The sequence below is a fragment of the Chiroxiphia lanceolata genome, chromosome 1, assembly GCF_009829145.1.
Source record: "Chiroxiphia lanceolata isolate bChiLan1 chromosome 1, bChiLan1.pri, whole genome shotgun sequence".
Taxonomy (NCBI): domain Eukaryota; kingdom Metazoa; phylum Chordata; class Aves; order Passeriformes; family Pipridae; genus Chiroxiphia; species Chiroxiphia lanceolata.
Window position 1 is genome coordinate 88,698,766 of NC_045637.1, and position 25,503 is coordinate 88,724,268.

The 25,503-nt window shown below is 39.8% G+C and overlaps 2 protein-coding genes across 2 annotated transcripts in view; one reads left to right on the plus strand and one right to left on the minus strand.

The window, feature by feature from the left end:
* Positions 1 to 1,423, plus strand: part of BMP6 (bone morphogenetic protein 6) — an 87,154-nt gene extending 85,731 nt beyond the window's left edge. The window contains exon 7 of the mRNA XM_032689829.1: positions 13 to 1,423. Within this exon, the coding sequence (XP_032545720.1) occupies positions 13 to 162 (150 nt within the window). The 3' untranslated portion in view covers positions 163 to 1,423. The remainder of the gene's footprint in view (positions 1 to 12) is intronic.
* Positions 1,424 to 1,591: 168 nt separating this feature from the next.
* On the minus strand, positions 1,592 to 24,858 carry TXNDC5 (thioredoxin domain containing 5). The gene is made up of 10 exons (XM_032689844.1): positions 24,609 to 24,858; positions 20,057 to 20,206; positions 17,237 to 17,342; positions 15,839 to 15,935; positions 14,099 to 14,214; positions 11,850 to 11,936; positions 9,393 to 9,533; positions 6,504 to 6,586; positions 3,544 to 3,673; positions 1,592 to 2,966 (listed from the first exon to the last, which is right to left on the minus strand). Exons 1-10 carry the CDS (start codon positions 24,818 to 24,820, stop codon positions 2,844 to 2,846), a joined length of 1,245 nt encoding a protein of 414 aa, XP_032545735.1. The 5' UTR covers positions 24,821 to 24,858; the 3' UTR covers positions 1,592 to 2,843.
* Positions 24,859 to 25,503: the final 645 nt, after the last annotated feature.

Genomic DNA, 25,503 nt, shown 5'->3' on the forward strand with positions numbered 1-25,503 from the left:
TCTTGGCAACAGGTTCATCTTATGAATCCTGATTACGTTCCCAAACCATGCTGTGCACCTACCAAACTAAATGCCATATCTGTTCTTTACTTTGATGACAATTCTAATGTAATCTTGAAGAAATACAGGAATATGGTAGTAAGAGCTTGCGGATGTCACTGACAAACAGTCTTCACATGGACTCTGTGATGCTACCATGAACTTTGATACAACCTTCCCTGCTTTCAGGAGCTTGGAGAGAAAATCATGTGGTAAACCACCTTTCAGAACACCACGTATGTGCCTTGTGGGGGGACAGTGTGGGGACCACCCCCTGGGATGTGAACAAACTGCTGGACTTCTTATAGACTGACCCTACGCCACGGTGGCTGCTCAGCTCAGCAGCAGCAGCAGTATGCCCACACATGCTTTATTTGGCTGGGATGGTCTTAATCTCACATAGCAGCTTGGCCTTTAGCAGTTGCTTGGACATCTGCTGAGTTTTACCAGATGGGCTAACAACACCCAAAAAAAGTGAGGTCTTTTTCTTGGGGGTGGGGAGGGAATAAGAGGGGGAGAGGCAGAGAAGCTAAAGAAAGTGTTGGCACTTCGGTTGTAGAGCATACGTCTCACACAAGATCATTTTGCCCAGAAGGACCAGCTACTATGCCTAGGCTGTTAGTCTCCTCCTGACAGCTGTCATGACAGTAAGCATCCAAAATTGTGCCAAAGTAAATGTTTCAGTTCTCTTATGCTCCAAGCACTGTTTAACTCTGATCCTGCAAGCATAAGATGGCTTGGCTGTACCACGTGTTAGAAACACTACCATGAACTCAGGCCCTGGCTGGTCTTGCCAGTTCACTCTCTGACTGAGCAGCACAACTTTATACACTTGTTCTTATGCAACTTCCTTCCCCTCCCCTCATGAGGTGGCCTCATCTACTACCAGTTGCCCAGGAAGGAAGTCAGGACACTTCTAAAGCTGTAATTCAGATGTAAAAGTTTAGGAGCCATTCATTCTCTAGCTGGACAGTTTGTTTACAGGAAGACAGAATGTCTACAACATTTGCAACCTTTTCCATTCAACTCACACAACTAACAAACTGGTTTAAAGGATATGCAGTGTAGCCATGCTTTGTCTAGCAGAAGCTAATAGCAAATTGTTTTGATCAATATTAAACTTGTATTAAATGCACTTACCTCTACTTGCATTTAAAAGGCTTCTTGTAAATACAAGCTATAATTTATTGCACTTGTCACTGTATATTCATTGTTCTGTATCATTTATAGAAAGACTGCTTTTTTAAAAAGTTTTTATTTAGAAAAATCTCAGTGTAAACAATTGTACCACTTTGATTTTATACAAGAAACTCATGAGATTGTGCTTCACTAGAAAGTTGTTAAAAACGTAATAAAGGCTTCCTGTAAGGCAGAAGTATACACATTGTTCCAATACATCTGCCTGTACAACACTTAGCTTTCACTGTGACTTTTTCACCTTCACACATTTTTAGATTGAACAGAATCAAAAGTTCTGGACAGACAGTGAAGTGAAGTACCAGGAGAAATTCACTGGTTTAAAAGTTCATAGATGTTTTGCCTTTTTTTTTTGTAAAAAAGAAAACCAACCCAACCTACTCCATATGATGGACAAAACCCAGTATCTTGACAGATTAGTCAAATTAGCCTGTAGCTACTCATTCCATGAGTTTCTGTGCCCGTGAGACAGCAGAATTCAGTCCTTGGTTTGCTGTTGCCTTTGTATCATGACAGTCTCTGCAATGTAAATTCTTTGGCTTTCATTAAATCTAGCATGGAACATCTTATGCACCAAAGAATAGATTCATATTATAATCCAAGATACCACAAAGTGCGTGGCCCTAGCATTCAAACTCATCAATGCTCACTGCTTGGAAAAAGGTTAAGGCTCAAGAAGAGGGGGGAACTATTTTACACTACTATAGACCAGCTGAATGGAAAAAAATATTAAATATTGTACTACTTGTTGTTCTCTAAGTACTCTGAATAAGGAGCAGGTCAGCACAAAGTTTGGATTCAGGCGAGGAAACACATTATCAGCTTGGAAGTCTAACTGATCATTTACTATTAACGGAGCAGGTATAACAGCACCTATTATTCACTCTGGCTCTATAGAAGTAGAGCATAGTTGCATCTCTGGAGCTGGATGGCAGCAGCCTATAAAAATCCACCTGACACGTGTACACTGTGGCATCAGTAATGTTCAGGCACATGTTACAGTACCATCACTTTCATTATGGCTAGACCTCCCATGCTGAGAGGATTAACAGGAAACAACCAGCTCACGGGGGCCTGGTATCTTCCAAAGGTGTGTGTGTTTTCAACCTTTCAGCAGCTATATTAACACAAATAGGATTTAAGTGCAGTTGTAGAGGCAAAAGTCAATGCAGCTGTAGCTTTTGCCTTTCTAGGAATGGTGAGCAGTTTGTAGGGATTACTTTTTAACCAAATCTAACCTGAAGACAGAAATATTGTACTGCTGCCCTTCAGTTGGTTTTCTTAATGTATTTTAGTCTCAAAGGAAACCATTTACATTTCATTGCAGGAATGCAGAAATGCAGTAATACTACCAATGCTGAAAATATTCCCAATTTGCACAGTAGCTACTTGTTAGTTTTCCTTCACACACAGGGTAGTATGTCTTTAACACACACACAAGGGGAAGATACCAATGTTTAGTACATTCAATTTCCTAGAAACAAAGAAACAAAAAAAGCCCCAATCCCTTCCCCCACCCCCCAAATACACTATTTGAAAATTAGCAAAGATAGAAATCCCTCAGCCACTGTACAAGGACAGCCAGGGGCAGAGCATCTAGACTTTTATTACAGTTCGTCCCTTGCCTGACGCAAGACAAAGCTATGCAGTGATTCAAGGTCTCTCGTTCCATTGTGTTCACTGACTTTCTTTCCGCCTCGGAAAAGCAGAAGTGTAGGATAACCACGTACCTTCAAAAGACACATACAAAAAGGAAACTTCTTATTAATGTTCAGACTTGTATCCGTCACTCATATATACCCGACTACGAAAAGCCACTGAAGCCCTCTGAGACAATGGGCCATTTTAATTTAAAAAAACACAAACCCAAACCCACAGCAGAACTTCCAATGTCAATCTGAAATGTCTGAACATTTTAAGTGAATAGGATAATACATGTTCCTCTAGGTTCTTGGGATAGCAGCTCCAGCTCTGTCTTCAATTGTCTGCCTACCAGCACCGAAAGACTTTTTTTTTTCTAGGAACAGAACTTTCCATGAGATACCACAAGACTGCCTTGGTGCTTTCACAGAGGGAGGCTTCTTAAAATAGAGACTTCTTCAGCTTTATCCAATAATGAGAATGACCAAGTCTAAACAAACAGTCCAGGAGAGAAATGGTGTCAGCAGCTGCTGTTCTGAACTGCCTCTTTTTGGCTGACAAACAGCATGGTCACCAGGCACCTGGACTGCAGCAGCCAGTTTGGCTGGAGCCTCCAACATTTGGTACACCATACTATCCCATTCATTTCAGATCTTCCACACTTACAGAAAATCTGTTGCAGACGTTACGTTCCACGGTGCAGTCTACTTCTGCTATTTTGACATCAGTCAAACCTGGAAATTGCTCTTTGGCAAGATTCTCCCAAGTTGGAGCCAAGTTCTTACAGTGACCACACCTAGAAACAAAAGAGGGAGATTTGTTTAGCAGATACACTTTCCAGTTTATCTCTACTGTCTTACTGCAATTGCTTTAACTAGCTGCCTTTCCTATCTGCTAATGATTTGGCCCTCCAAGTCCCTTGCACTATTATGTCAGTAAATGAGCTAAGAAAACAAGTGATTTTATTTAAGTTAAGCACTGAAATACTTTCTGGCCTTTGTTAGTCTTGCCTAGAATGGTATTCTAGATGTCGGTGCATTAACATTTTACCCCACAAAGAAATATGAAGCCAAATAAAGACAAGCACAGAGAATATTTAACTGGAACAACAAAAAAAAAAAGGGATCTCTTGGAAACCAACATGCTTTTAGGAAGGTACAGAATGTCTGTAGTACAAATTAAGTTTTCAGGTAGCATATGCCAGTTATGCTAAAGCTACGTAGCCCGACTTTAATTATTTAAATGATATTTTAATTTCCCTATTAAATTTCTTCCAGTTTTTAATGGCCTCCTTGACCAATGCATAGTAAAGTATTCATTTTGTTTATATTCTGACCTTGGCTTAGCCAAGTTCCTAACGTGAACTTCTTACTGCCTTCAAGAAGAATTCCCAAAGCACTTTAGATTTTAAAGCTGCATTGCTCATTCTGTTCTAACCCAGCTGCACCTTAATTGGATTATTAAAACAGCCCCATAATTGCCTTGAGGCCGGATCAGGGCATTTACAAAAATAATGAAAGATGTCTCAGCAAAAGTTTTCTTAATGCAAGCCAGTGTATATTTAAACCACCTTGTAAATACACAGTGACAGTATGAAAGCATTTCTGACCACGCACAAAAACTACTAGAACAGGGTGATTTTATGCTTACTATGCAAGTTAACATTAATATTTATCCAAAACTAACTGAAAGACAGAACTAGCAAGCAACATAATAGTGTTTGCTGAACCCTACATAAGTTAATCCACTTGGAAGAGAATAATTTCATTTATATGGAGAGTACTACAACTGTATACATAAGCCTGACTTTCGGAGCTAAAACTGGGATACCAGCTATATAAATATAGGAAGCATTTTGCTAAACAGTAGCTTTCTGAGCATTGCAGCCAGTGAGTACACACTGGTTTAAGAACTTGACTCTACATTCTGAACCACCACCGTTTCTTAGTTTGCCATCCAACATTGTTCCTATATGGCAGCATCCCATGAAAATCTCACGAGATGCGGAGATGGTATTATTAATAAAAACTAATCAAAAAGGGAGCATTTTTTATCTCAAAATTTTCCAGAAAAAGTTTCTCAGATAATGAACTCCCAGATATGCCAACAAGCCCTAGGTTCAGAAATCAGACTGGAGTTGCTTTGTGCACAGGTGCAAACTGAATTTACCAGCCTGTTCTGCTGGTGGTGCAGTAGCAGCACAGGCACAGATTCAATCCCAGTCCCTCACTGAGCACAGAAAGGATGAAGGGAGTGAGGAGAGAGCAGAAAATGTGAAGGGGTGTGTGGGCTGTGGGTAGGGTATTTCTTAACCAAGTGGTGGAAAATCCTTGCTCACATCCAAAAGCAGATCTTTCAGATGGAAGAAGGCATAGAAATGGTCTCAAGCAGCAAACCACACTGTGGTGAAAAGGGTGACAACACTGGAAAAGACTGCATCATTGAGCTTACATAAAATGAAACATTCCTGGGTACTTCTTGCCTACAGTACTTCTTGCCTACATGCATGCCTACTGTCAGAGTTAATATCTTGATAAGCCTGAGCACATTTACATACGGGTTGCATTTGCTTGTGTTGCTTTGTAATGGGGCCTTTTACCACCCCAAACAAAAGATTTTTTTATATTTTATATACTACATTAATGGGATGGCTAGTGATGAAATCAGAGATGTGTTATCTTCCACACAGTGACATACAGTTTAATTTTAATCTCTTCCCCTATACTAGGCTTCCTTCTGTTGGCTAAGAGACCAGGCAATGGATGAGCAAGATGGCATGCCAGTTTCATTAAATTCAATGGAGGCACAAATAAAATGAATTCTATAAACCAGAAAGAGAACTGTTAAACTTTCTTTTTGTCTCAGAAAGGGAGCAGTAAAAAAAAGGCAGAAATATTTGTACTACGAGTTTGTAATACTGAGGTCTTATCCCAGCTGGAGTCCCAGGCTCTGCTGTATATAGCAGTAATGGCAGATGTCAGATAGGACATTACTTAATTTCCCCCTCCAGTGCCTTCCATTGGGTGTCTACACCTACACCATCTGCATTGGACACTTCTACCTTGAGTCACTATAAGAACATACTACATGAACCTACACTCTTAAGAACATCTTAAAATTGTCACATGTGCAAATCAGTTTTTTGGCAGTTGTTTGAAGAGTAACAGGCAATTATCCATAGCTTAACAGCCTGTATCAAAACTCAGGTGCTTAAATGAGGCTTCCAAGAGAGGCTGGTTGTGGCAGGAGAGGGCCCAAAAGCCAGCATGCTTTCCTTTCTCAACACTGGCGATACACTCCCCTCACCTTATCCCAATCAAGGGATAGGAACATGCTGAGCCTGCAAAGAAAGCTTCACTCTCCTTGTTCCCCAGAATTACCTTGAAGCTGACACAGTAAAGCATCTCTGTCAGCCTTTCCACAGAGAGGCATCCCAAGAGAGCTAAAACCAGATTGAGCTTTTCTGCTGTAACTCTTGCCAACACACACATTCTTCAGTTAATTCACAGTTTAGATCCCAACAACAAATACCGTACTACGCACAACTCCCAAGACCTACAGAGACTAATGCCCTCACAGCTTAGACCAACAATAATCCTGAACAACAACAGGTGCAAACTTCTTACCATGGAGCATAGAATTTAATAAAGGTGATCCCTCTAGCAATGGTTGCATCAAAGTCTTTTTCAGAGAGAGAGAGCACTGCAGCCTGCTCCAAAAAAAAAAAAAAAAGAGAGAAAAAGAGGTCAAAACTTCTTGTGTATACAACATCAGCCAATTTAGCTTTTACCTACCTAAAAGGGAAACTGAAACTGGAAAAGATAATATTATTAGTAATATAAACAAGAGTAGCGGCAGCAGACCTCACTTTTACCTCTCAGCTACTTTCCTCCCCTAGAGAAATCTAGAGAAAACTGTATTTCACACTGAATCTCATCCATAACTGGAGAAACAGAACTTCCCTATTTTCAGGGGATTTGCCTGTATCCAAATTTTCAGTTGTTGTAAAAAATCACCTTCATTTGAATACACTGTGTTTCAGGGAACGGCCCTTAGAGAAGTTGGCTTCAGGCACTTAATGGCCATCTGAGATTTTAATGAGGTATTCAAGGCACATTAGTGATGTCTCAACAGCTGTTCTCCCTGTCCACTATATCTCTGCATTGCATACACAGAAAAATCTGTTACCAGAAACACAGATTTGCCTGTCAAGAGGACGTCATAATATCACACTTCTGTGGATGCCAGGAACAATTTTTTCTCCTGATAACATCAGGAGCAAGGGAATGATGGGAAGACAGCACATTGCTTACAGTCTCATATGAGAGCACAGAACCGAAACTTCATTTTTTGTGTGAAACCCTTAAGGGTGGGAGGGATTAAAAACAAGTAAATAAATGTCATGCCTATAAAAGTTTCAAGTTCAAATGAAAGGAGAAGAAAAAACAAGATCACATCACCCAATAAGTTTTATGAAGCCACAGTGAAATTTGACATTACAAATTATCCAGCACCTTTAAACATTTCTCCAAATAACTGTTAGTTCATGAAATTATCTCATTAAGTTGAAGTGTTATTACCTCTAAAGAATTATTTAGAAATTAGAAATTATACTTTCTAATTATTTAATAATTAGAAATAATTAAATAAAGCAAAAAGTGAGCAGTAAATAAATATTCTTCCAGTCTGAATTTCCTAAATGGATATCTAAAACTGATGTTCTAAACTTAATTTACAATATAAGATATGAAATCCCAAAACCCTATAAGTAACATCTTCCCCATGATTCACACAGTAAAACAAATTTTAAAAATCTGTAGATTATTAGCAGAATATTGATGTGAACTATATAACCACAAAAATAAATTTAATATCAGAAAGCTCAATTTTAGCTTGGTTTCTTCAAAGAAGACATCTTATGTAATCACATAATCTGAGCATCTGCTGGTCACACTACCTTAACCCACCTGGATCATTTCTGAATGATTTTAGCAATGTCTGGAAGAGAATTCTCATGGACATAAAAGTACAGCTTCCATAAAACAGCTGGCAAGTACTTGGCCTATGTAAGACATGGGGGAATCTATGTAGAGGCTCAACACTGGGACACAAATTTGGACTTGGAACTCATTGCTTTTGTTGCCCGTGGTACCAGCTCTGTTCAGCTGATGGCAAGTGCAGTCGGTGTTTGCTGGCTACATGGGCTGGCCCCTTGTTTCAAAATTCATGAAAACAAAACCAGTATCAAGGAGTCTTGATATCATGAGCGACCAGGCAGCTGTGGCATCCAAAACCGCAATGTGAAGTTGTAAGGACAAGCTGAGTCCTACACCGTGTCTGTCTACTATTATTTGGCAGAAAAATCCCTCCACAATCCTTTCCTGTTTGTGTGTGTGCTGGTGAATGCAAGGCATAAGTGGGAATTTGCGTCACATGTGGTTTGTGTTATTTCTATAAAAATAGACGACTAATTACTTTCTGCATTGTACTAACACCAGCTTGTTAGGATCTTCCAACTATGAGGTCAACTAAAAAAAAAAAAACAAACCAACAAAAACTGAATGATACAAAAATTACAAATCTATGTGATCTATAATGTTTGGTAAGACACTTTATGCAAGATGGGTAATGCTGCTGGAAAAATCAACTGGGAAAGGTAATATTCTCCTGTAGGAAGCTACATATAAATGGTATTTATATTAATATTATTGATGCTTAATTACTTAAGTTCATTCTACATCAGAAGGGAGTGTAAATCCCTGTCCCTTATTTTCGAGGCAGAAAGTACGTTTTCCACACTTCATGAAAAATTACGCTTGAAAATCAGCCTCACCAATTTTTCATTCATCTCACAAAATGGCAGATGAAATGCCAAAGGGATTACAAAAGACAGAAAATTAAAGTACAACTGCGCAAAGGTTATTCCTGGCAATGTCTTGGCAACTTTTATAAGCCTGTAGCTCCTACAACCAAGATTAGAATAAGTCTCCAACCTCAAGGACTTTTCTTATCACAGGACACATTACCTTACCATATTTAGACTGGTCTTCATAATCTTTGCTTGTTCGTTGTTTTTGCAGATAGTCACTAAGTATAGGGACCCTGGCTTCTTTTAGGGGCTTAGCAGCATGCACCATCTCCCTGGTTCAAGTGAGACTCTTGCGAGAAATGTTCATCTCTATAGTGATGAAATATGCTGTCATAGAGACCAGCAGTTCCATGGACCAAAAAGACCACATTTATGCCACTCTACCTAAACAATTTATTGCAACCATAAAAAAGGAGCCAGATTTTTTTTTTCCTTCTCCAATTCATCAGTTTAGTAAAAGTATCTCTAGGATTTATGATCTGATTCCACTCATTAACAACTAAAAAAATAACCAAGAAAATATTTGGTACAGTTTACATCCAGAAATCGTCAATCTATCAGAGAGAGAAAAACACATGGAAGACTTGGACAGGTTGCTAAAACAGTCTGAACACTTAACATCACTGCAAAGTACTGGAGCACTTACCTCAACATGGGTGGGTTCTGCAGGTGGCTGTGGAGCTTCAGCAGGTTTATCTGCTGGTGGCTCTTTACCAGAGTTCTGTAGTTGGGAATCCACATATTCTTTTAAGGAATCGAAGTCCCTCTTCCCTTTGTACTGGTCACCCTACAATTATCAAATAGTTTGTGCAACTGTGTATATGCAATTAATCTAGCAAATAAATAATTACCAGAAAAACATAAGATTGCCAAGTAAAGCATATTAATAATAAATATGATTATCTAGTTCTCAAACCTCTCCATGACATTCCATTCACTCCATGTCTTTAGGTTTTACCTTAGATTCTTCTGTAGCAAAAGGGAACAATCTAAAATTTCCTTGAAGTGAAAGGTATTTTAGAAATGTAAAAGCAAATTTTTGACACTTTTCCACTTTGACCTTCTTCTCTCACTGTAGTCAGCTTTTTCAAGCTTTTATTTTTTTGAATCTAAAGCTACTGCAATGAACAATAACACATCCATCCCTGTTTGGTGGTGGTCTCTGTTACCACGTGAGCTCTGCCCGGTGCTTTGACAGGGCTGAAAACCTTAACTTGCATGTTGCCAGACTGCAGTCACTCCTCTGGCCTACACACTTGTCACACATCTCCAGAAAACCCAAACAGTAAGGCAGTACTCTCTGGGCACCTAAGTTCACCTGGGAGCAAGAGACAACAGGTGCCTGCTGCTGGCAAACATTTCCAACACTACCACTCTCAGGAAAGTTAAGTCCCATTTTTTAACCTGCACATAAAGCAGTCAACCAGCCAGATCTCTGAGAGGCCAAAGTTTGCTTTAGATGCTTCCCCATATTTCGGGTACTTTCACAACTCTAGAGAACAAGAAATCAGAGCACTTGTGAGCAGCTTCTAGTCTCAAATCCACTGCTGGCCCTCTCCAACCTGGCTCTTGTGTGATTGCCCTCAGGACTCTCTGTGAAAATTAATACTTATTTCTTTGTTCAAGATCTATCTGTGAGGTACTACATATCCATTTTGGATAGAACTCTTGAGATGTGGTCCCAGGAGGCATGGGCAACAAGATGTATCTCCACTTGCAGATGAGGAAGACTCAAGAAACAACATACAAGCTTCCATACACTGGAAGGAAGAACAGATATCTCAACTTTCCTATACCTTTGGAGCTCCTTCTACACATTTTTCTTTTTTTGTCATTGATAATGTTACTTGTAACCATGACCTCTTTCCTTGCACTGGCTCTAAGTGACTAAGGAAATAATATAAGCTGATGCAAAAAGCCTGTACCTGCTGGTTTGTATCCATTTCAGCAGGGCAGGGTCAGCGCCCATGGATTCCTCCCAGGGTTTCTGCGCCATCTAACCAAAAGGGATGATGTCATACCAGACTTCAGTTATGACAAACGGGATGATGGTATCATGGATAACAAGGCTGGATGACTGAAGCAGTTCTCCCCCTTACTGAACAGTATCACAGCAGCCAGAGATTTTCAAGAATTTCTGGGCCAGACTGTTGGAAAGTTGTTGGGGTTGTGTTTTTTAAAATGTATTGTATCAGGCCATGGAGGAACATGGGATTGCTGGGCAGTATGTCACCAGGGAATACCACAGTGCCAATGGAGAAAAGACAGTTCGATGTGAACTGGATTAAGTAGCAAAACTTACATCTCCAATACTGTAAATGTTCAAAAATGAATGCAAGATGAATGGGACAAAAAAACACCCCCCCCCAACCTAGCAGGTAAGAGCTAGTAATGTCCTGGGCTCTCTTATGGACCTGTTTTTAATATCCATTGAATACATTTAATTAATCCTGAAACTGTGAAATACATTATAAATAACACTGTGATATATAAATATATATATTTTAGTCAATAGACTGTTGTTCATGTACATGGTATTTATAAATATTTTATTTCCCCATAACTTCAGAATATTGTAATTCTTTGAATTGCTGCAAGGAAAAACGTCAAGTGGGCCCACAGGATTCTCACTCACAGTGTCATATGAAGTGTTCAGATTTATAAGAGGGAAAATTTGCATCTCCAGACATCACTCAGCAAATGGGCAACATTTACAGAGGACAACCTTCTGATAGACACTGTGAAAATTACATGCTTTATTACTATTTCTATTTCAGTTATGTTTTTTATGTTCCACAGGAAGTAAAGTATTAGAATAAAGTAAACCCAGAATTCTCTCACACAGTAGTGTAACTGGAGATACTGCTTTCAGATTTATGAACGTTATACCAGTCGTTTGCAAAACACAACAGCAAAAATCTCTAACTTTTATCTGCAGACAAAGTCTACCTCTTCTAGTATCCAACTGAACCTTCAACATTATTTCTCTCACAAGCAGACTTTTGTATATGCCCACGTGATCTTTTTTTTCCAGAATGCAAGCACAGTCTAAGTATTATTCAGAAAAAAATGGTGTGATCTTTTGCTGACCTTGCAGACTCACCTTTTCACCATTCCTAAACCAGAGGAGTGTGGGATAACCACGAACTTGGGTTTCAGAGCAGACTTCATAATGCTGCGTACAGTCAACCTACATTTTGGGAAAAAAACCCAAAACTATTCAGTGCCTAAAATAAACATACAACAAGCATCACAGCCTCCCTTGTTTAAAATCTCAGAAAAATACAGGAACAAGCAATACATGGCTTGGCAAAACTCAGTACCAAGTACTGTCTTGAGAATGATTATGTCTGCCTCCCAAACAGTGGCTTGGTTGTATAATTGAGAGGCTCTGTGTGTGTGTGTTTGATTTTTTTTTTTAAGGAGGGATCAGGAGAGAGGTATGGCTAGAAGGAAGTAATAGCAGTTACAAAGAACAATGAAGACATAATTAAAGATTTCAATTAAAAAGTACTTGGTATTCTCAGCTAATAAAATCAGTGCATGGACAATGAGACACAAGACACTAATGTGAGAGAGCTTTAAAGCAAAGACATATTGGCTCATCCATTTTTTGAAAGACTACTCTTTAAAGACTTCAGAAGACATGTCAACTACTAGAAAGTTAACTTTACTCCAAGGGAAGCTCCAAGTGCATAACAACATTCAATTCTAATACATCATAAACCAATCTGTAAAGTTATTAGTTTATAATCTTTTTTGAAGCAGAAAAAAAAGATAAATTAAGCATTGCAGCCTTTGCTCAACACGGCACTTGTATTTTGACTTTTACATTAGAAACACTTTGCTCCAGAGCACTGAAGATCAATTCTGAAGATTAAACAGTGTTAAGACACTATTCCTGCAGATTAGATGAAGGTCATGGTTCAACCTTCTTAGAAACAGCTGTGTTTCCTGTTTACTTACAGACTTACAATCTTAGCCAAGACATGTTTCAAATATTTTCACAAGGTATACAGTTACATAAAATTGCCTAGGCATCAAGACAAATCTTGGTGGCTGCATTACATAACAACTCTCCATAATATGAACTGTGAACATGACAGACAACTAAATAAAACAGAAATTTTGAAAATTCTTTGTTTATTTTTCTCCAGGTACCAGAGAATGGTAACTTCAAAAAGATACTTAAGCTGAGCACAGATTTCTTAGGACAGCAAACAGAGGTCTCAAATAAGGGAGAAACAGTTTCTGATACCTTATTCTTTAATTTTATATCCACCAGGTCTCAAAATTATATATATATAGATGTATGTGTGTATGTCTTCTCTGAAGATCAACTGTGCTTATATATATATATGTCTACTTTAAAGTTCAACTGTGTGGACCTGCTCTGTACATCTACAGCATACCTGAATTGACAGATTTTCAAAAGTATTAAAAATAAAGAATAAAAAAAAAGTCAAGCTCATCACCCCTAATACAGCTGAAAGTACTGTGAGGGCAGTGGCAGGGGAGACATCAGAGGGAGAGTCCCTCTGCAGTACTGACAACACTGCTATTATGCAGTCTTTCTGATAAGTGGAACAACTGTGAAAGCTTAAGGACATGGAAGTTGAGCACAGTCAGATTTCCACTGTGGGCAGAGGGATTCCCATCATGAGCCACCTGGACTTAGGTATGGGTCAGCAAATAAAGCCAGTAACTACAATTGCCAGACCACCTCCATACCTCAGCACAGAAGTCACTCCACGTACAAGTAACAAGCTCCCATGGTAAATACACCACAGAACCTGGTTATCAACCCTAAGAGAAATAGTAAAGCAGGACAAGATATCAATTTTTAAGGTGTAGGACCTTCTGAAACCTTTAAAAATTTTATGGGCGTTAAGAGTTAAAAAACCCCAAACCAACAAAGAAATAAGTCATCATAAGGAGCCCTGTAGGGCTAAAGCTTGCTAAGGAACCCAGTGCTGTAAAGAACAAATTAAAAGTCACTTTCTCAAAATAAATACTGAAGTCTATCAAATTCTGACAAAGCAGACACATAATAAAAAGCAAGTCTCAAAATATTATTCCTTGCATCTGAGGTATCAGCCTTATTCCGAGCTCCCCGAAATACAGAGAGCAAGCTGTGTTTGTAACAAGTCCTTGCTGAAAATGAGGGAGTCCTGTCAACTGTAGATGTGCAAGAAAAAAACCCTCAAAATTAAAATAGAAACTATGACTATAAAAGGATTTAAAGGTTGACAAAACAGTTGCTATTTGCAAATCATAGCACAAAAAGCATGATCCTAGGCTGAAACATTCATTGACACAAACCACGTTTTCAACTAAGAGCACTTCACCTACCTTGCCAATCTTGACAGTTTCCGAATGCTCAAAGGCTTGAGCCAGCTGTTCCCAGGTAGGGGCCAAAGCCTTGCAGTGACCACACCAAGGGGCAAAGAATTTGATGAAGTGATTACCTTTTAAGTTAAAAAAAAACCCCAAAATATTTAACTCATGTGGAATGAACTTGGCTGCAATTAAAGACTAGCTACTAATCTCAGCCTGCAAATTTATCATGGTATTTCCTGAGTTAAAGATAGGAAACACTGTGAATCAAAGGCCAGGACAAAATACTTCAGCAATTAGGTTTTCAATACTGTATGTAGTCCGAGAGCATTGCCAGATTTCCCGAGAATCCAAACAGCTTCACAATCTCAACACAACAAATGAGATATTTGCTGCCTTTAGTAGGTTTTTGTGGTGTTTTACACAGAGGAAAGTCTCAGTGCTATCTCCTACTAACGTTTAGTTTAAATTAGTACAATATTAATTGCAAAGTACCGGAATACGTCATTTCCTTCAATTAAGATTAATTAATTCAAAATGCTGCACATTTTTGCACCCATCAAGACAAGGCTCTGTTAAAACAAAAGAGCAAAAGTCAACCTTGCAGGTGTAACTGCTAAGCCTCCTGTTAAATTTAGGCACTGAACTTTTTGTAACTGAAGAGAGGGCAACAGATTTATAGATTATCGTAAACCTCTTCAACCATCAGATATGACCATGAAAATGTCTCCTCTATGAAGGCCAATGGATACATAATAAAAATATTAAAATAAAAATATTAAAACATTTATATATACACTGAACTTTACAATCTGAGAAGATATTAAAGTTGATAAATGCTTAGCATCTCCCTGATGGCTTAGAGAAAAACCCATTAAGAATTCTGATTTCATTCTGTGTTAAGCCCCACAGGCTGGGAAATTTTAAGTTAGATGCACAAAATGCTCTTTTACACTTGAAAGCATTTCTAATCAGTTCATAGTTACTTTAAGAAGCTCTAGTATCTACCTCACTAGTGGTATCAGATGGGCACAGACATTTAATTTAATCCAGCCTTTGCTTTTTGGATAACAGACAGAGATAGTAAGATCATCTGGTGGTATGCCAGCTCAAAGCTTGAATTGTAAGATTTTGCTCATTCTCTAAAAAACCCACCACGTGGGTGTTAAAATTTCCCATATTAGGTATCCCTCCTGGAATTAATTTTAAGGCTTGCAGACAAAATATTTTTTAAAATGGCCAAACAGGTGAAGTGTTTTGTCCATATTAAATTCTGGAGAAAGGAAGCTAAACAATATCAAATAAAGGGCCAGACTGGAGTGGGATGGGAGCCGTAAGAAGGAAGTGGGTGGATTATACTTATCCAGAATAACAGTCTGGGAGGAAGAAAAGCCAGCTCCTAGGGAAGGAGGAAACGGGACTTGCAAAAACACAAAGGAAGTGGCAAGGCTGTGACTGAACAAGGAACTTGGGAAAAGAGACAGTTTCGTTGAGCAAGCCCCACTAGCTTCTTCCCTGTGATTAGGGCCGTGATTTTACTGCCTTCTGAGTGCCATACTTAAAACTTTCTCATGGTCTGCAATATGTAATTAAACTACTGCATTTTTACAGTTTGTAGTTTCATCCTCTTTCACTTGGTATTATGGGAAAACAATGGTGTGAAGGAGGTCCCCTGAAAACTAATGTTCCTGGTACAGACTTCTCACTACTAATGTCTCTGTAAGCAAGTTTCTCTTATAAAAAAATCCCAGTTACCTTCTGCTATGTGCACCTTGAAATTGTCTGCTGAGAGTTCATACATTCCCTGCTTAGGTTCAGGGGCTTTAGGTGGTTCCACATCAGATTCTGGATCCTATTCATGAAAAAAATTGACTTTTATTTCTCTTGTACAGTAAATACACAACATTTGATTACTGTATCACACTGTCCTGTGACAGTCTTGTAGACTCTGTACCCTGAAATTTTAAATTCCTAAAGCAATGTCCTTATTTAGCTTGATTTAGGTATCTAATGTTTCCTACCAAACAACTATTCGAAAGCAAAATGTGAAAAAGATTGCCACACAGAAAAGAGCTATCACAGTCAGTGGAATAACAGTCTTTCACTGTGCTGTAGTACAGTCACAGAGCACAGTAATTGCTATGGCAGTCATCACATCACCACACAGCAATACACTTAAATTACATAACAGTCCCTCCATAGCATCTCACATCAGCCACATCTGCCATGGCACCAGTTTCAGTGGTCTTTGGGTTATTTAAACATAGCTAGTGCAAAAGCTATTTTCTGCTCCCCTAACGCCAGAAGGAATGCTGTCTACCTAATGGCTCCATGAAGACAGCAACAATGGGAATAGAGCAAACATTTCATATGTATAACTTACAGCAAACTCATTGGCACTTCAGCAATATCAAGTGAATACTTTGTAGACACTAGGGTTAGAGCTGGAAAGGATTTTTTTTAGAACCTCAAAGTACATTTCTTAAAATAGTTTAGCATTTAATGTTTAATTATGAAAAACACAATGTTTGTTTAAATATAATCACATTCTAACTGTGGTTCAGCAATCCACAAAGGTTATCTTGATTAGAAACAGCAATCACAAATTTCATTTTAGGCAAGGCTTGGCTACTACATGTGAATGCTACCCCTAAACTCAAGGGTTTTCCTAGTGATGGTATTAGCTTATCTTACTTAACCAATTATTTTAAACCTTTTCTTTAGGCTACAACATTAACAGGTAGTAACTGAGCTGAAGAGGGCATCCATGTTTGAAGAGGTAAGTAAGCCCAATACAAATGCAATTTATAATGTGTTACAGGTAAATTGCTTTTCTTATTCTAGAAACATTATGGCCTACAGATGTCAACTGAATTGACACCAAGAACTGTATCTTAAAATGTTAAAATTATAAACATTAAAACTGCATTATGTACTGTAGTTTTAAATACAGAAAACAGAGGTCAGGTCACAGGATGACAGTTTTAATTACTACTCTGACTATTGTGTAAGCTGTTTCATATTGATTTTGTGACCTGACTTTTATTCTCAGGAGCAATTTCCTCCTGGAAAATGAAACCTAACTTAAAGAAGTGATAGATAAGCAAGTCTGCAGAAAAGAGTATTTCTATTGCATATTTCCTTTTCACTTACAGATGGTTCCTCATTTAGTTTCTCCAACATCCAGTTTTCCAGTGCCTGGAAGTCCCTAGGGCCTTGGTATTTCAGAGGCTCTTGTCCTGGTTTAAGCAGCTTTAGGCTAAAGGATCAAAATGTGAGAAAAGAGTGAGGCAAAAATTTTCACACAGGAAACATTCTCAGAAAGCCAACGTGCTTTGCTAATCCATAGCAGTGCAGCTCAGGCTGCAGTAACAGATCTCCTGACTATTAACATCAGCATCAGACATCTCCCTCAGCTTAAAGGGTCATGGGTAGAATTTTTTCATTCCCATGTAAAGGATATTTTTAAAACAGCAAAAAATAAATACCATGTTAAAAATCAACATAGCTCAATATTACTTTGATCAATAAGCAAGAGCAAATTAAAAATTGCGGCACTTAGTTCTGTGAATCCTATTTCAGTTTGTCAAAAAGCTTCCATTTTGTTTTGTTCACCTCTCTTCATCACCAAAGGAAAAATATCTAGCACTTATTTTCCCACAAATTTCTTTCTCACCTTTTGTTCCCCCTGCTCTTGGAATGTAGGACTTTTCATGTGGTATTAAACTGATTAAAAACACCCTGAAGCAAGTCAATAGGACAAGGAGATAAGTGACTGCCTGTAGGGATTCGTACTTCATGATTATAACATTTAATAATTACTATCAAAACTTTTCCATAAACTATATAAAGCTTCTACTATTAAATATTTAAATTAAAATTGGAATTATATTTGATAAAGAGGTAATATTGAATTCTGACCTAGTCTTATTTTTTATAGAAAATCAGAGTTTCAATTACTAGTCCTCAGTTCCCCTTGCCAAGCTGTCATTTTGTACAGTTTCTTTTGTTTATTGAAATGTTTTTCTCTCTCTTCTTGTTCCACAGTCGGAAAAAATGAACATAAGAAAGTGTTGAAAAACCACATAATGCAAATATATGCAAAAGAGATAGGAACTCCCACTGTCATTTCTATTTAAGGTATCCTTGAATGTTCCTTGTGATGACAGAAAGTCAAAATAATAAGCAAACAACAAAAATTAAACAAAAGAACATCTAAAACACACCTCATGGAAATACTTTTCAAAATTAACAAAAAAAAAAAAGGGTAACAGCATAAAAAACTATCTGCACCTTTATTTTCTTCAAACAAGGTTAAGTTTTCTCTGGTTCGGTTGACAGTATTTATTTTGCAGCACAAAATAATCCTGAAACAACTGTACTAACAAGTGCAGGGACCTGTTCAGCCACTTTGATTCTCAGGGGATGAAAAGGGGATGCAGCCTTTCCTTTGACAGGTGTTTGGAAAAGCAGTGTAGGGATCAGCACATCCTGGACTTGAGACAATACCTCTGTGCCTGAGGAAGCTGTGAAATTTCCCTTGCTGGACGTTTTTAAAAACAGACTAGTTTAAAACTGACTCAGACAGGAAGAGAATTGATATCATGAATTCCCCTTCATCTCTATGTTTCTACGACTAGCAGATGACTGCCTTGTTATTTATACTTTTCAAGTAGGTGAAAGCAAGCACTAACTATTCATAAATATTCAATGACCTTAAAAAGAGAGAGAGGAAAAAAAATGAAGCAATTACACATCCATTGATTTTTTTCCTTATTAAAAATCTCTGCCACTCTTTCTGTTTTACAAGGAGCAGCACCACAATCTAATCTATTCAAATATGCCAAGACAACCAATGCTCGCTTTTGGAGATATTAAAACAGAGCTGTAATATGCACTATTTCTTGGTGAAAAGTTATTTCTTGTGGAACTCAGCCACACACTCCCCTTAAGGACAATTCCTATCTCAACAAGGACTATGCTATTAATAACTCTAAACTTCTACTCAGTCATACTCATCTGCATCCAAGTGGGTGCATACAGGAGCACATGAAAAGTTCAGGCTGTAGCTGGAGTCGGCAAAAACACTGGACAAAGTGAGCAAAGGGAAGGAAACTGAAAAATACAGGCTGTGCAAGGGCTAGAAATTATTACATTCTCCACTTGTCCCCACTAAGATGAGTACTTAATTAAGCAGTTGAAAGGATCCCATCCATTTTTGCAAGAAGCTTTAAAGAAGACACAAGTGAAAAAAAATATTTTTTGCTCCTTCTTGGCAGTTAAAAAGGTAACACACGTCTCTAACCCCAAAGCACCAACCTCTCATAGATACTCCAGATCATGTTCTGCCTACCAAAGTTGAGGTAGCAAGGTACACATCCCTTATAACAGGGATAAGCATATAACAGGATAAGCATAACAACCTTAAAATACAAATTAATTTCTTCTAGACCAATGTAAGAAAACTTACCTAGAAAAAAGTCTGTACAACATCACCACTGCTTTGCTAAGTAATACTATTTATCATTCTATGAGTACTAAGTTCACTAAAAATCTAACAGAACACCTGTAATTATGAATGTTGCAGAGTCTTGACAAACTGGTGACAAATTATTTTTAAAAGTACCGTTACCGGAAACCAGCTCTATCATGCATATCACAGATGTATAATGTACTGCTGCTAGAGAAAGAGGTACTCCCAGAGAAAACAAAAGGACAATTCTGGACTTCATTTAAACATAGACATTGTCCAAGACATAAAAGAGTTTCTTGAAAAAAATGAAAGAGTAACAGTAGTATGTATCACATGATACTTGGCAACATGGTAAAAAGGCTTAAAATGAACATATCAGATCCAAGGGGCTACAAAGAAATCCACCAAAAATATAGCTTAGAAGTTAGCTTCAAGAAATTGGCAGAGGATCATGGAAAACTAAAAAAGAAAAATAGGAGCAGACATCCTTTTATACTTACGTAGGGTATCCTCGTACGCCAAATTCAGAGCACAGTGGAATATCTACAGTACAATCCACTTTAACAACGTAGACTTGTGGTTTTTCCATGTTGTTGTATTTATCTCCCAAATCATTCCAAGTTGGCTGGAGACGCTGACAGTGTCCACACCTGTGACAGAAGGAATGAAATACTGTTTAATAGCTGCTCACGTTTAGAGCAAAATGAATCTACGGAAAAGTCATACGCAGAACAGTAATTTTGGTAAATTTAAAAATAAATTTTTAAATCAGAAGTTAAATCAATTAAATCAGAAGTCTTCCATTCTCAAGCCCTGTTACATAAGCAACAGCAAATACTATTAAGAACTTGAGCATGCTGCAAACACAGCTCAAGTGAAAATCAGGAAGATCCGGTAACTTCTTGCTACTACCCTTTTACACTACAAATCCTATGAATACTCCCTGAACTTAGTGAGGCTGTTAATAAAAGCACTGTCATTCTCCCAGCTTTCTAGAAAAATCCTGCGAGGCTGTCCAGTTTGTTTGTTTGTTTTTTTTAAGTTGCTACCACTTGAAACAGTTTCACTTATACAAATGGTTTTGAATACACTTGTAGAAAAGTTGCATGGATCCACACCTTTCCAGGTATCATGATATCATTAAGAGGAAAAAAACATAAAATCTTGAGATTTACTTTAAGATAAAGAATGTCAGTCAGGCACAGTGGGTCACACATGCTGCCACTATGTGGAAGAATACAACCTCCCATGGCATCTTATTCTGAATTGTTATTGTGAAGGGATACAATGTATTATTACTAAAATCAAATATTTCTTAAACATGTAACTTCTGAATAAAGTCCCTCCCTAGTCAATTCTTTCACGAAGCTTGAATTAAGAGGAGGATTTTAGATTCCTTGGTTCCTTCCCCGAGCAGATGCAGTGATTCTATACACCGAATGAATACTGGCTGGTGTTACAGAACAGAGCATGGAAAACTAGGTAAGGCAATCTCAAGTAATTAACCCGCTGTGTTTTAAGTGCAACAGAGTTGCCTTGTCCATACACAGCACTGCGATCACTGATATACACACTCCTTTCCTTTCCTTCTTTGGATTAGAAATTAGAAATAAAGCAGGAAAAATGTTCATATCTGAATCAGTAATTGACTAGTTAGTCATTCCCAGCTTGAAGAAAAAAATTAAAATCAATATTACACAGAAGGAAATACAAGACAATCCCCCCAAATACTTTTTCTGAAATTTGTAAGCTGAAAAATATATAAAACCAAGGAGATCAAAACGAAAAAGAGCAAGACCATGCAACATTACACGCCTGTGTGATGGATGCAGCCCCAGGTACATACACACTCTTTCATTGCGACTACTCTACATTACATCAGTGGGGTTGGAGGAGCTGCCAGTTCCACATCTGGGGCTGGTCCCCACAATGGGGACGATGGAGAGCTGGGCATCAATGATGAGTCCTGCTCTTCCCTCCCTGCATGGGCTAGAAAGTTGCAAGCATTCATAATCTCTGTTTACAAACACAAATGAAGATCCAAAAGAGACTAACAAGGCCATAGGAAAGACCCATCAAAAAAAGAAAAAAAAAAAAAGAACCAAAAAACTAACCCCAAACCCTGCTTCTTGTACACCACTAAGGTCAAGACGTATGGGTGGAAAAACATTATTTGTAAGAGTTTGCAGGACAGGCCGCCCATTTTAATTCTGAGCAACTGTGTGCCCCAAGGGCTCGTGCTCACAGATTATTCTGCTGTAGCAGCATCTACAGAGTACCAGGCTGTTCTGCCTCATACAGGTCAGCATTCCTCCCACAGTACCCACAGTATCAGCATTTCTCGTCTGCAACACTGGATGGCAGAGTTCCTGGGCCAGGACAAGAAGGGATGTACAGGTACACAAGGAGTGTATGTATCAAACCTGCAGATACTGATAAGCCCTCCGCAGTCAGTGGGGAGGACAGACATTTCTGGAAGCCATCAGTAGAGCTTCAGCTCTGCACTCAACAAGGGCAGCTCCACAGCAAGATATAGCACAAATCCTTATCCAGTTAAAAATGTAGACATGTATAACGGTATAAAAAGCACAGGACCAGTCTCGCTCTGGACAAAAGAATCCAGTTAAGGTAAAATCCAGTCAACAGAGTTCAATTCAACAGCAATGAACTCTGGTGATTACGTCTGCTGCAGCTCAGCAGACTTCCAGAGGTTTACCAAGAAAGAATGTATGTTAAAGTGATCTGTGTGAGTCAAAATAATGTAGTGAAACTACTCATTTCAGATTCCTTCCAACTAAGGAACCAGGAACCTTCTCGATCCTCTGGAGAGACGCAACTGGCATGGCGAAAAACTCAATATCTTGTGCCACCAAGACAGTAACCTGCTCATCCTTCTGTCCCCAAGGGTAGCTACCAAGTGGGGCAGCCTTATGAATAAAAACCTTATGACATCTGATGGCAAATGACTCAGAATGCTCTCTTCTTGGAGCATCCTGCAATATTTGACACAAATGTAGGACCACATGTGTACTGCCACCATTTGAGAGCGAGGTCCTCAGCAACATTTCTTCCAACTATCTGGAAAAGAAGGGTTACATCAGCTCCAACCCAACTCTTACTCACAGCATTGATGATGCAACATTAGCAGCATCCATATAAATTTGAAAGACAATCCTAGCTGAACAGTGGGCCCCTTACTGGGCTTCTCCCTTGTAATTACAGAGGGCAGTCTTTGAGAAGCATTAGGAGATTCGCACATCACCCTGGGGCAAGAGCTCCAGGTCTGTCAGGCTGCCCCCTGATCCCACTGACAATAAAACTACTGGTGTGTATAAGCACCTCTCTCAGGTACTTGGATGTTCCCTTTGTCCTTCTCTTCCCCTTGGACCTGAAACCTGGCCCTATTGCTGCCTGTCAACAGCCAGGACTCTAGACCAAGGGCCCTGAAGCCAAGACACAGAGATTTGGAGGACATCTGCTAAGGATGAAAAGAACATCCAGAGAAGGCTCAACAAGTCTGGGAAATGACACAGGTCCCTCACACTTAAGCTGGGCAGAGATCCTTAGCCCTCCCAAAGGCGCAGCATGATCCAAGTCTGCAAGGCCAGCACTCCCTTTGATCCATACGGAGGATGTGCAGCATACACTGGGCTCTGCAACAGCCCTTTTGGCACAGGGTCTCTTACAGTGTGGCAGGATAAAAAAAAGCTCATCTGGTTTTAGGGGTGCCCATGAAACACCCAAAGTGTGGACAACCACAGATATCATCACCTGAAAGCAGAAGCATTCCTGCTCTGCATGGGCATTTCTCAGGCCTTACAGCACTCTCAGGCACTTCACCAGCAAGTCAGGCATCCCTCCACTTTTGTGATCTTCTGAGAACAAAGGCTCTTTGAAGCTTTCACTTAACATTTTCACATGGCATAAATAAGTCAATGTTAATAACAACAACAAAAATAGTTCCTCAGTTTTGAAAGAAAATGCTTTTCTGCTGTTGATTTCAAAAGACTCTCATATGCCTAAACAGCACTGTGTAGCAACAGATAACTTTGCATCAAAACATAACTTTTGCACGTTTTTCTCTTATTTTAGCTAAACTGAAGAAAACTTGGGAGAAAAAAAATAAACCAACAAAAAGACCCAACCAAACAACCCTAACAACAAAACTCTCCATAACCTCTACCGCATATCAGTAAGTCAGGTAAAAAAACGTGGGGGAAGAGGCAAAGAAAAGAGACTACGAACAATCATTAGAAAGACCCAGAGATGAGAAGTACTGTCCTCTTAACCAGGAATATCCAACAAAACCTTGTTCCCTCATTCCTCTCAACCATTCTTGTGCCAAATGTACCAGTCCAGGACAGAAGTCCAGCAGGTCTCTTGCAAACCTGAGAATTCTCCAGATCTCCTTCGGATACCTGCGGCCCTGGGGACACAGCACTATAGTTACAGCTCTCACTTGCAAACTCGCCTTTAAATTTCGTGACCGCACAGAGAACATAAAGTCTGCAATGAAAGCATCTGGGGGACACAGGCTATGTAAGTGACGGTCGCCAAACAGCAGCTGTTCTTGGTCTCTTTGAGGAACGGCGTGAAACAGAGCCCGGGGAGAGACCGGGGCTGACCCAGCCTCACCGACGGGCGCAGCGGCTCCCACCGCGGGCCCCATGCGGGGGGCACTGCCGGCTGCCACGGGGCGGCTCCGGGCGCCGATCGGTTGCGCTCGATGACCTCAGAGATCTTTTCCAGCCCAATTGACTCTGTGACTCTGTGCAGGGGGGCGGCCAGCGCGGCCGCGGAGGCCCGGGCCGGGCACACGCGAGGCTGCAGCTCCCCGTCCCCAGCCCGCCCCGCAGCCCCCGGCTGCCATTCCCCGCCTGTTCCCCCGCCGCCCCCGGCCGCGGGGCTCGGGGCGGCGCGACCCCGCCGCCTCCCCCGCCGCCGCCCGCCCGGCCCCGCCGCCTCCCGCCGCCACGTCAACGGGGGAAGAGGCGGGCGGGAGAGCGCCGCGCCGGCCGGGCCGCGCCGGGCTCCGCTGCCCCGGGTACCCACCACGGGGCGAAGAACATGACGAAGTGTGGGGCGGCGGCGGCGCCGTGCCGCAGCATCTCCGCGCTGTAGAGGTGCCGCCCGTGCGGGTCCGCCGCCGCCGCCGGCGGGCCTGGCTCCGGCTCTGCCCGCCCCGGGCGGCCGCAGAGCACGGGGCCGATCACGGCCAGGGAGAGGACGCGCCACCACGCCGGGCTGGAGCGGAGCGGAGCCATGGCAGCGCCGAGAGAGCAAGCGGGCAGATCCGCCGGCGGCCGCCGCCACCACCTCCCGCCCCGCCCCGCCCCGCCCGCGGCCCCCGCCCCGCCCCGCCCGCCCCCCTCCTTCCTGCTGGCACCCCCTCCACACGCACCCGCACCCTTCGTCTCTGGAAATAAAGACTATTCCGAAAGCCTTAAGATGTTGTTTACATAACACACGATGTCTATTTTTATATTACATATGTTTTAGACTCATGTACGAATTTATATAAAAACTTTAAATGGTAACAAATTTTTTTGCATACACGCGCGTACGCTCCTTTCTGGAAATAAAGAATTTTATAAAGGCTTTAAAACATTGTTTTATTTATATAACATACCTAATTTTATATCATTTATTAATTGGATTGATCTATAAATTTATATTGAATTTTTAAATTATAACAAATTTTATGTTTTTTAATATACATACTCGTTTCTGGGAAAAAATAATTGTATAAAGGCCTTAAAACATTATTTATATAACATATTTATTTTTAGATCATTTATTAATTACTTTGAGCTATAAATTTATATTAAATTTTTTAATCATAACAAATTTTATATTTTTATATGCATACACACCCCTTTGTGGAAATAAATAATTTTATAAAGGCCTTAAAATATTATTTATATAACATATCATATCTATTTTATAT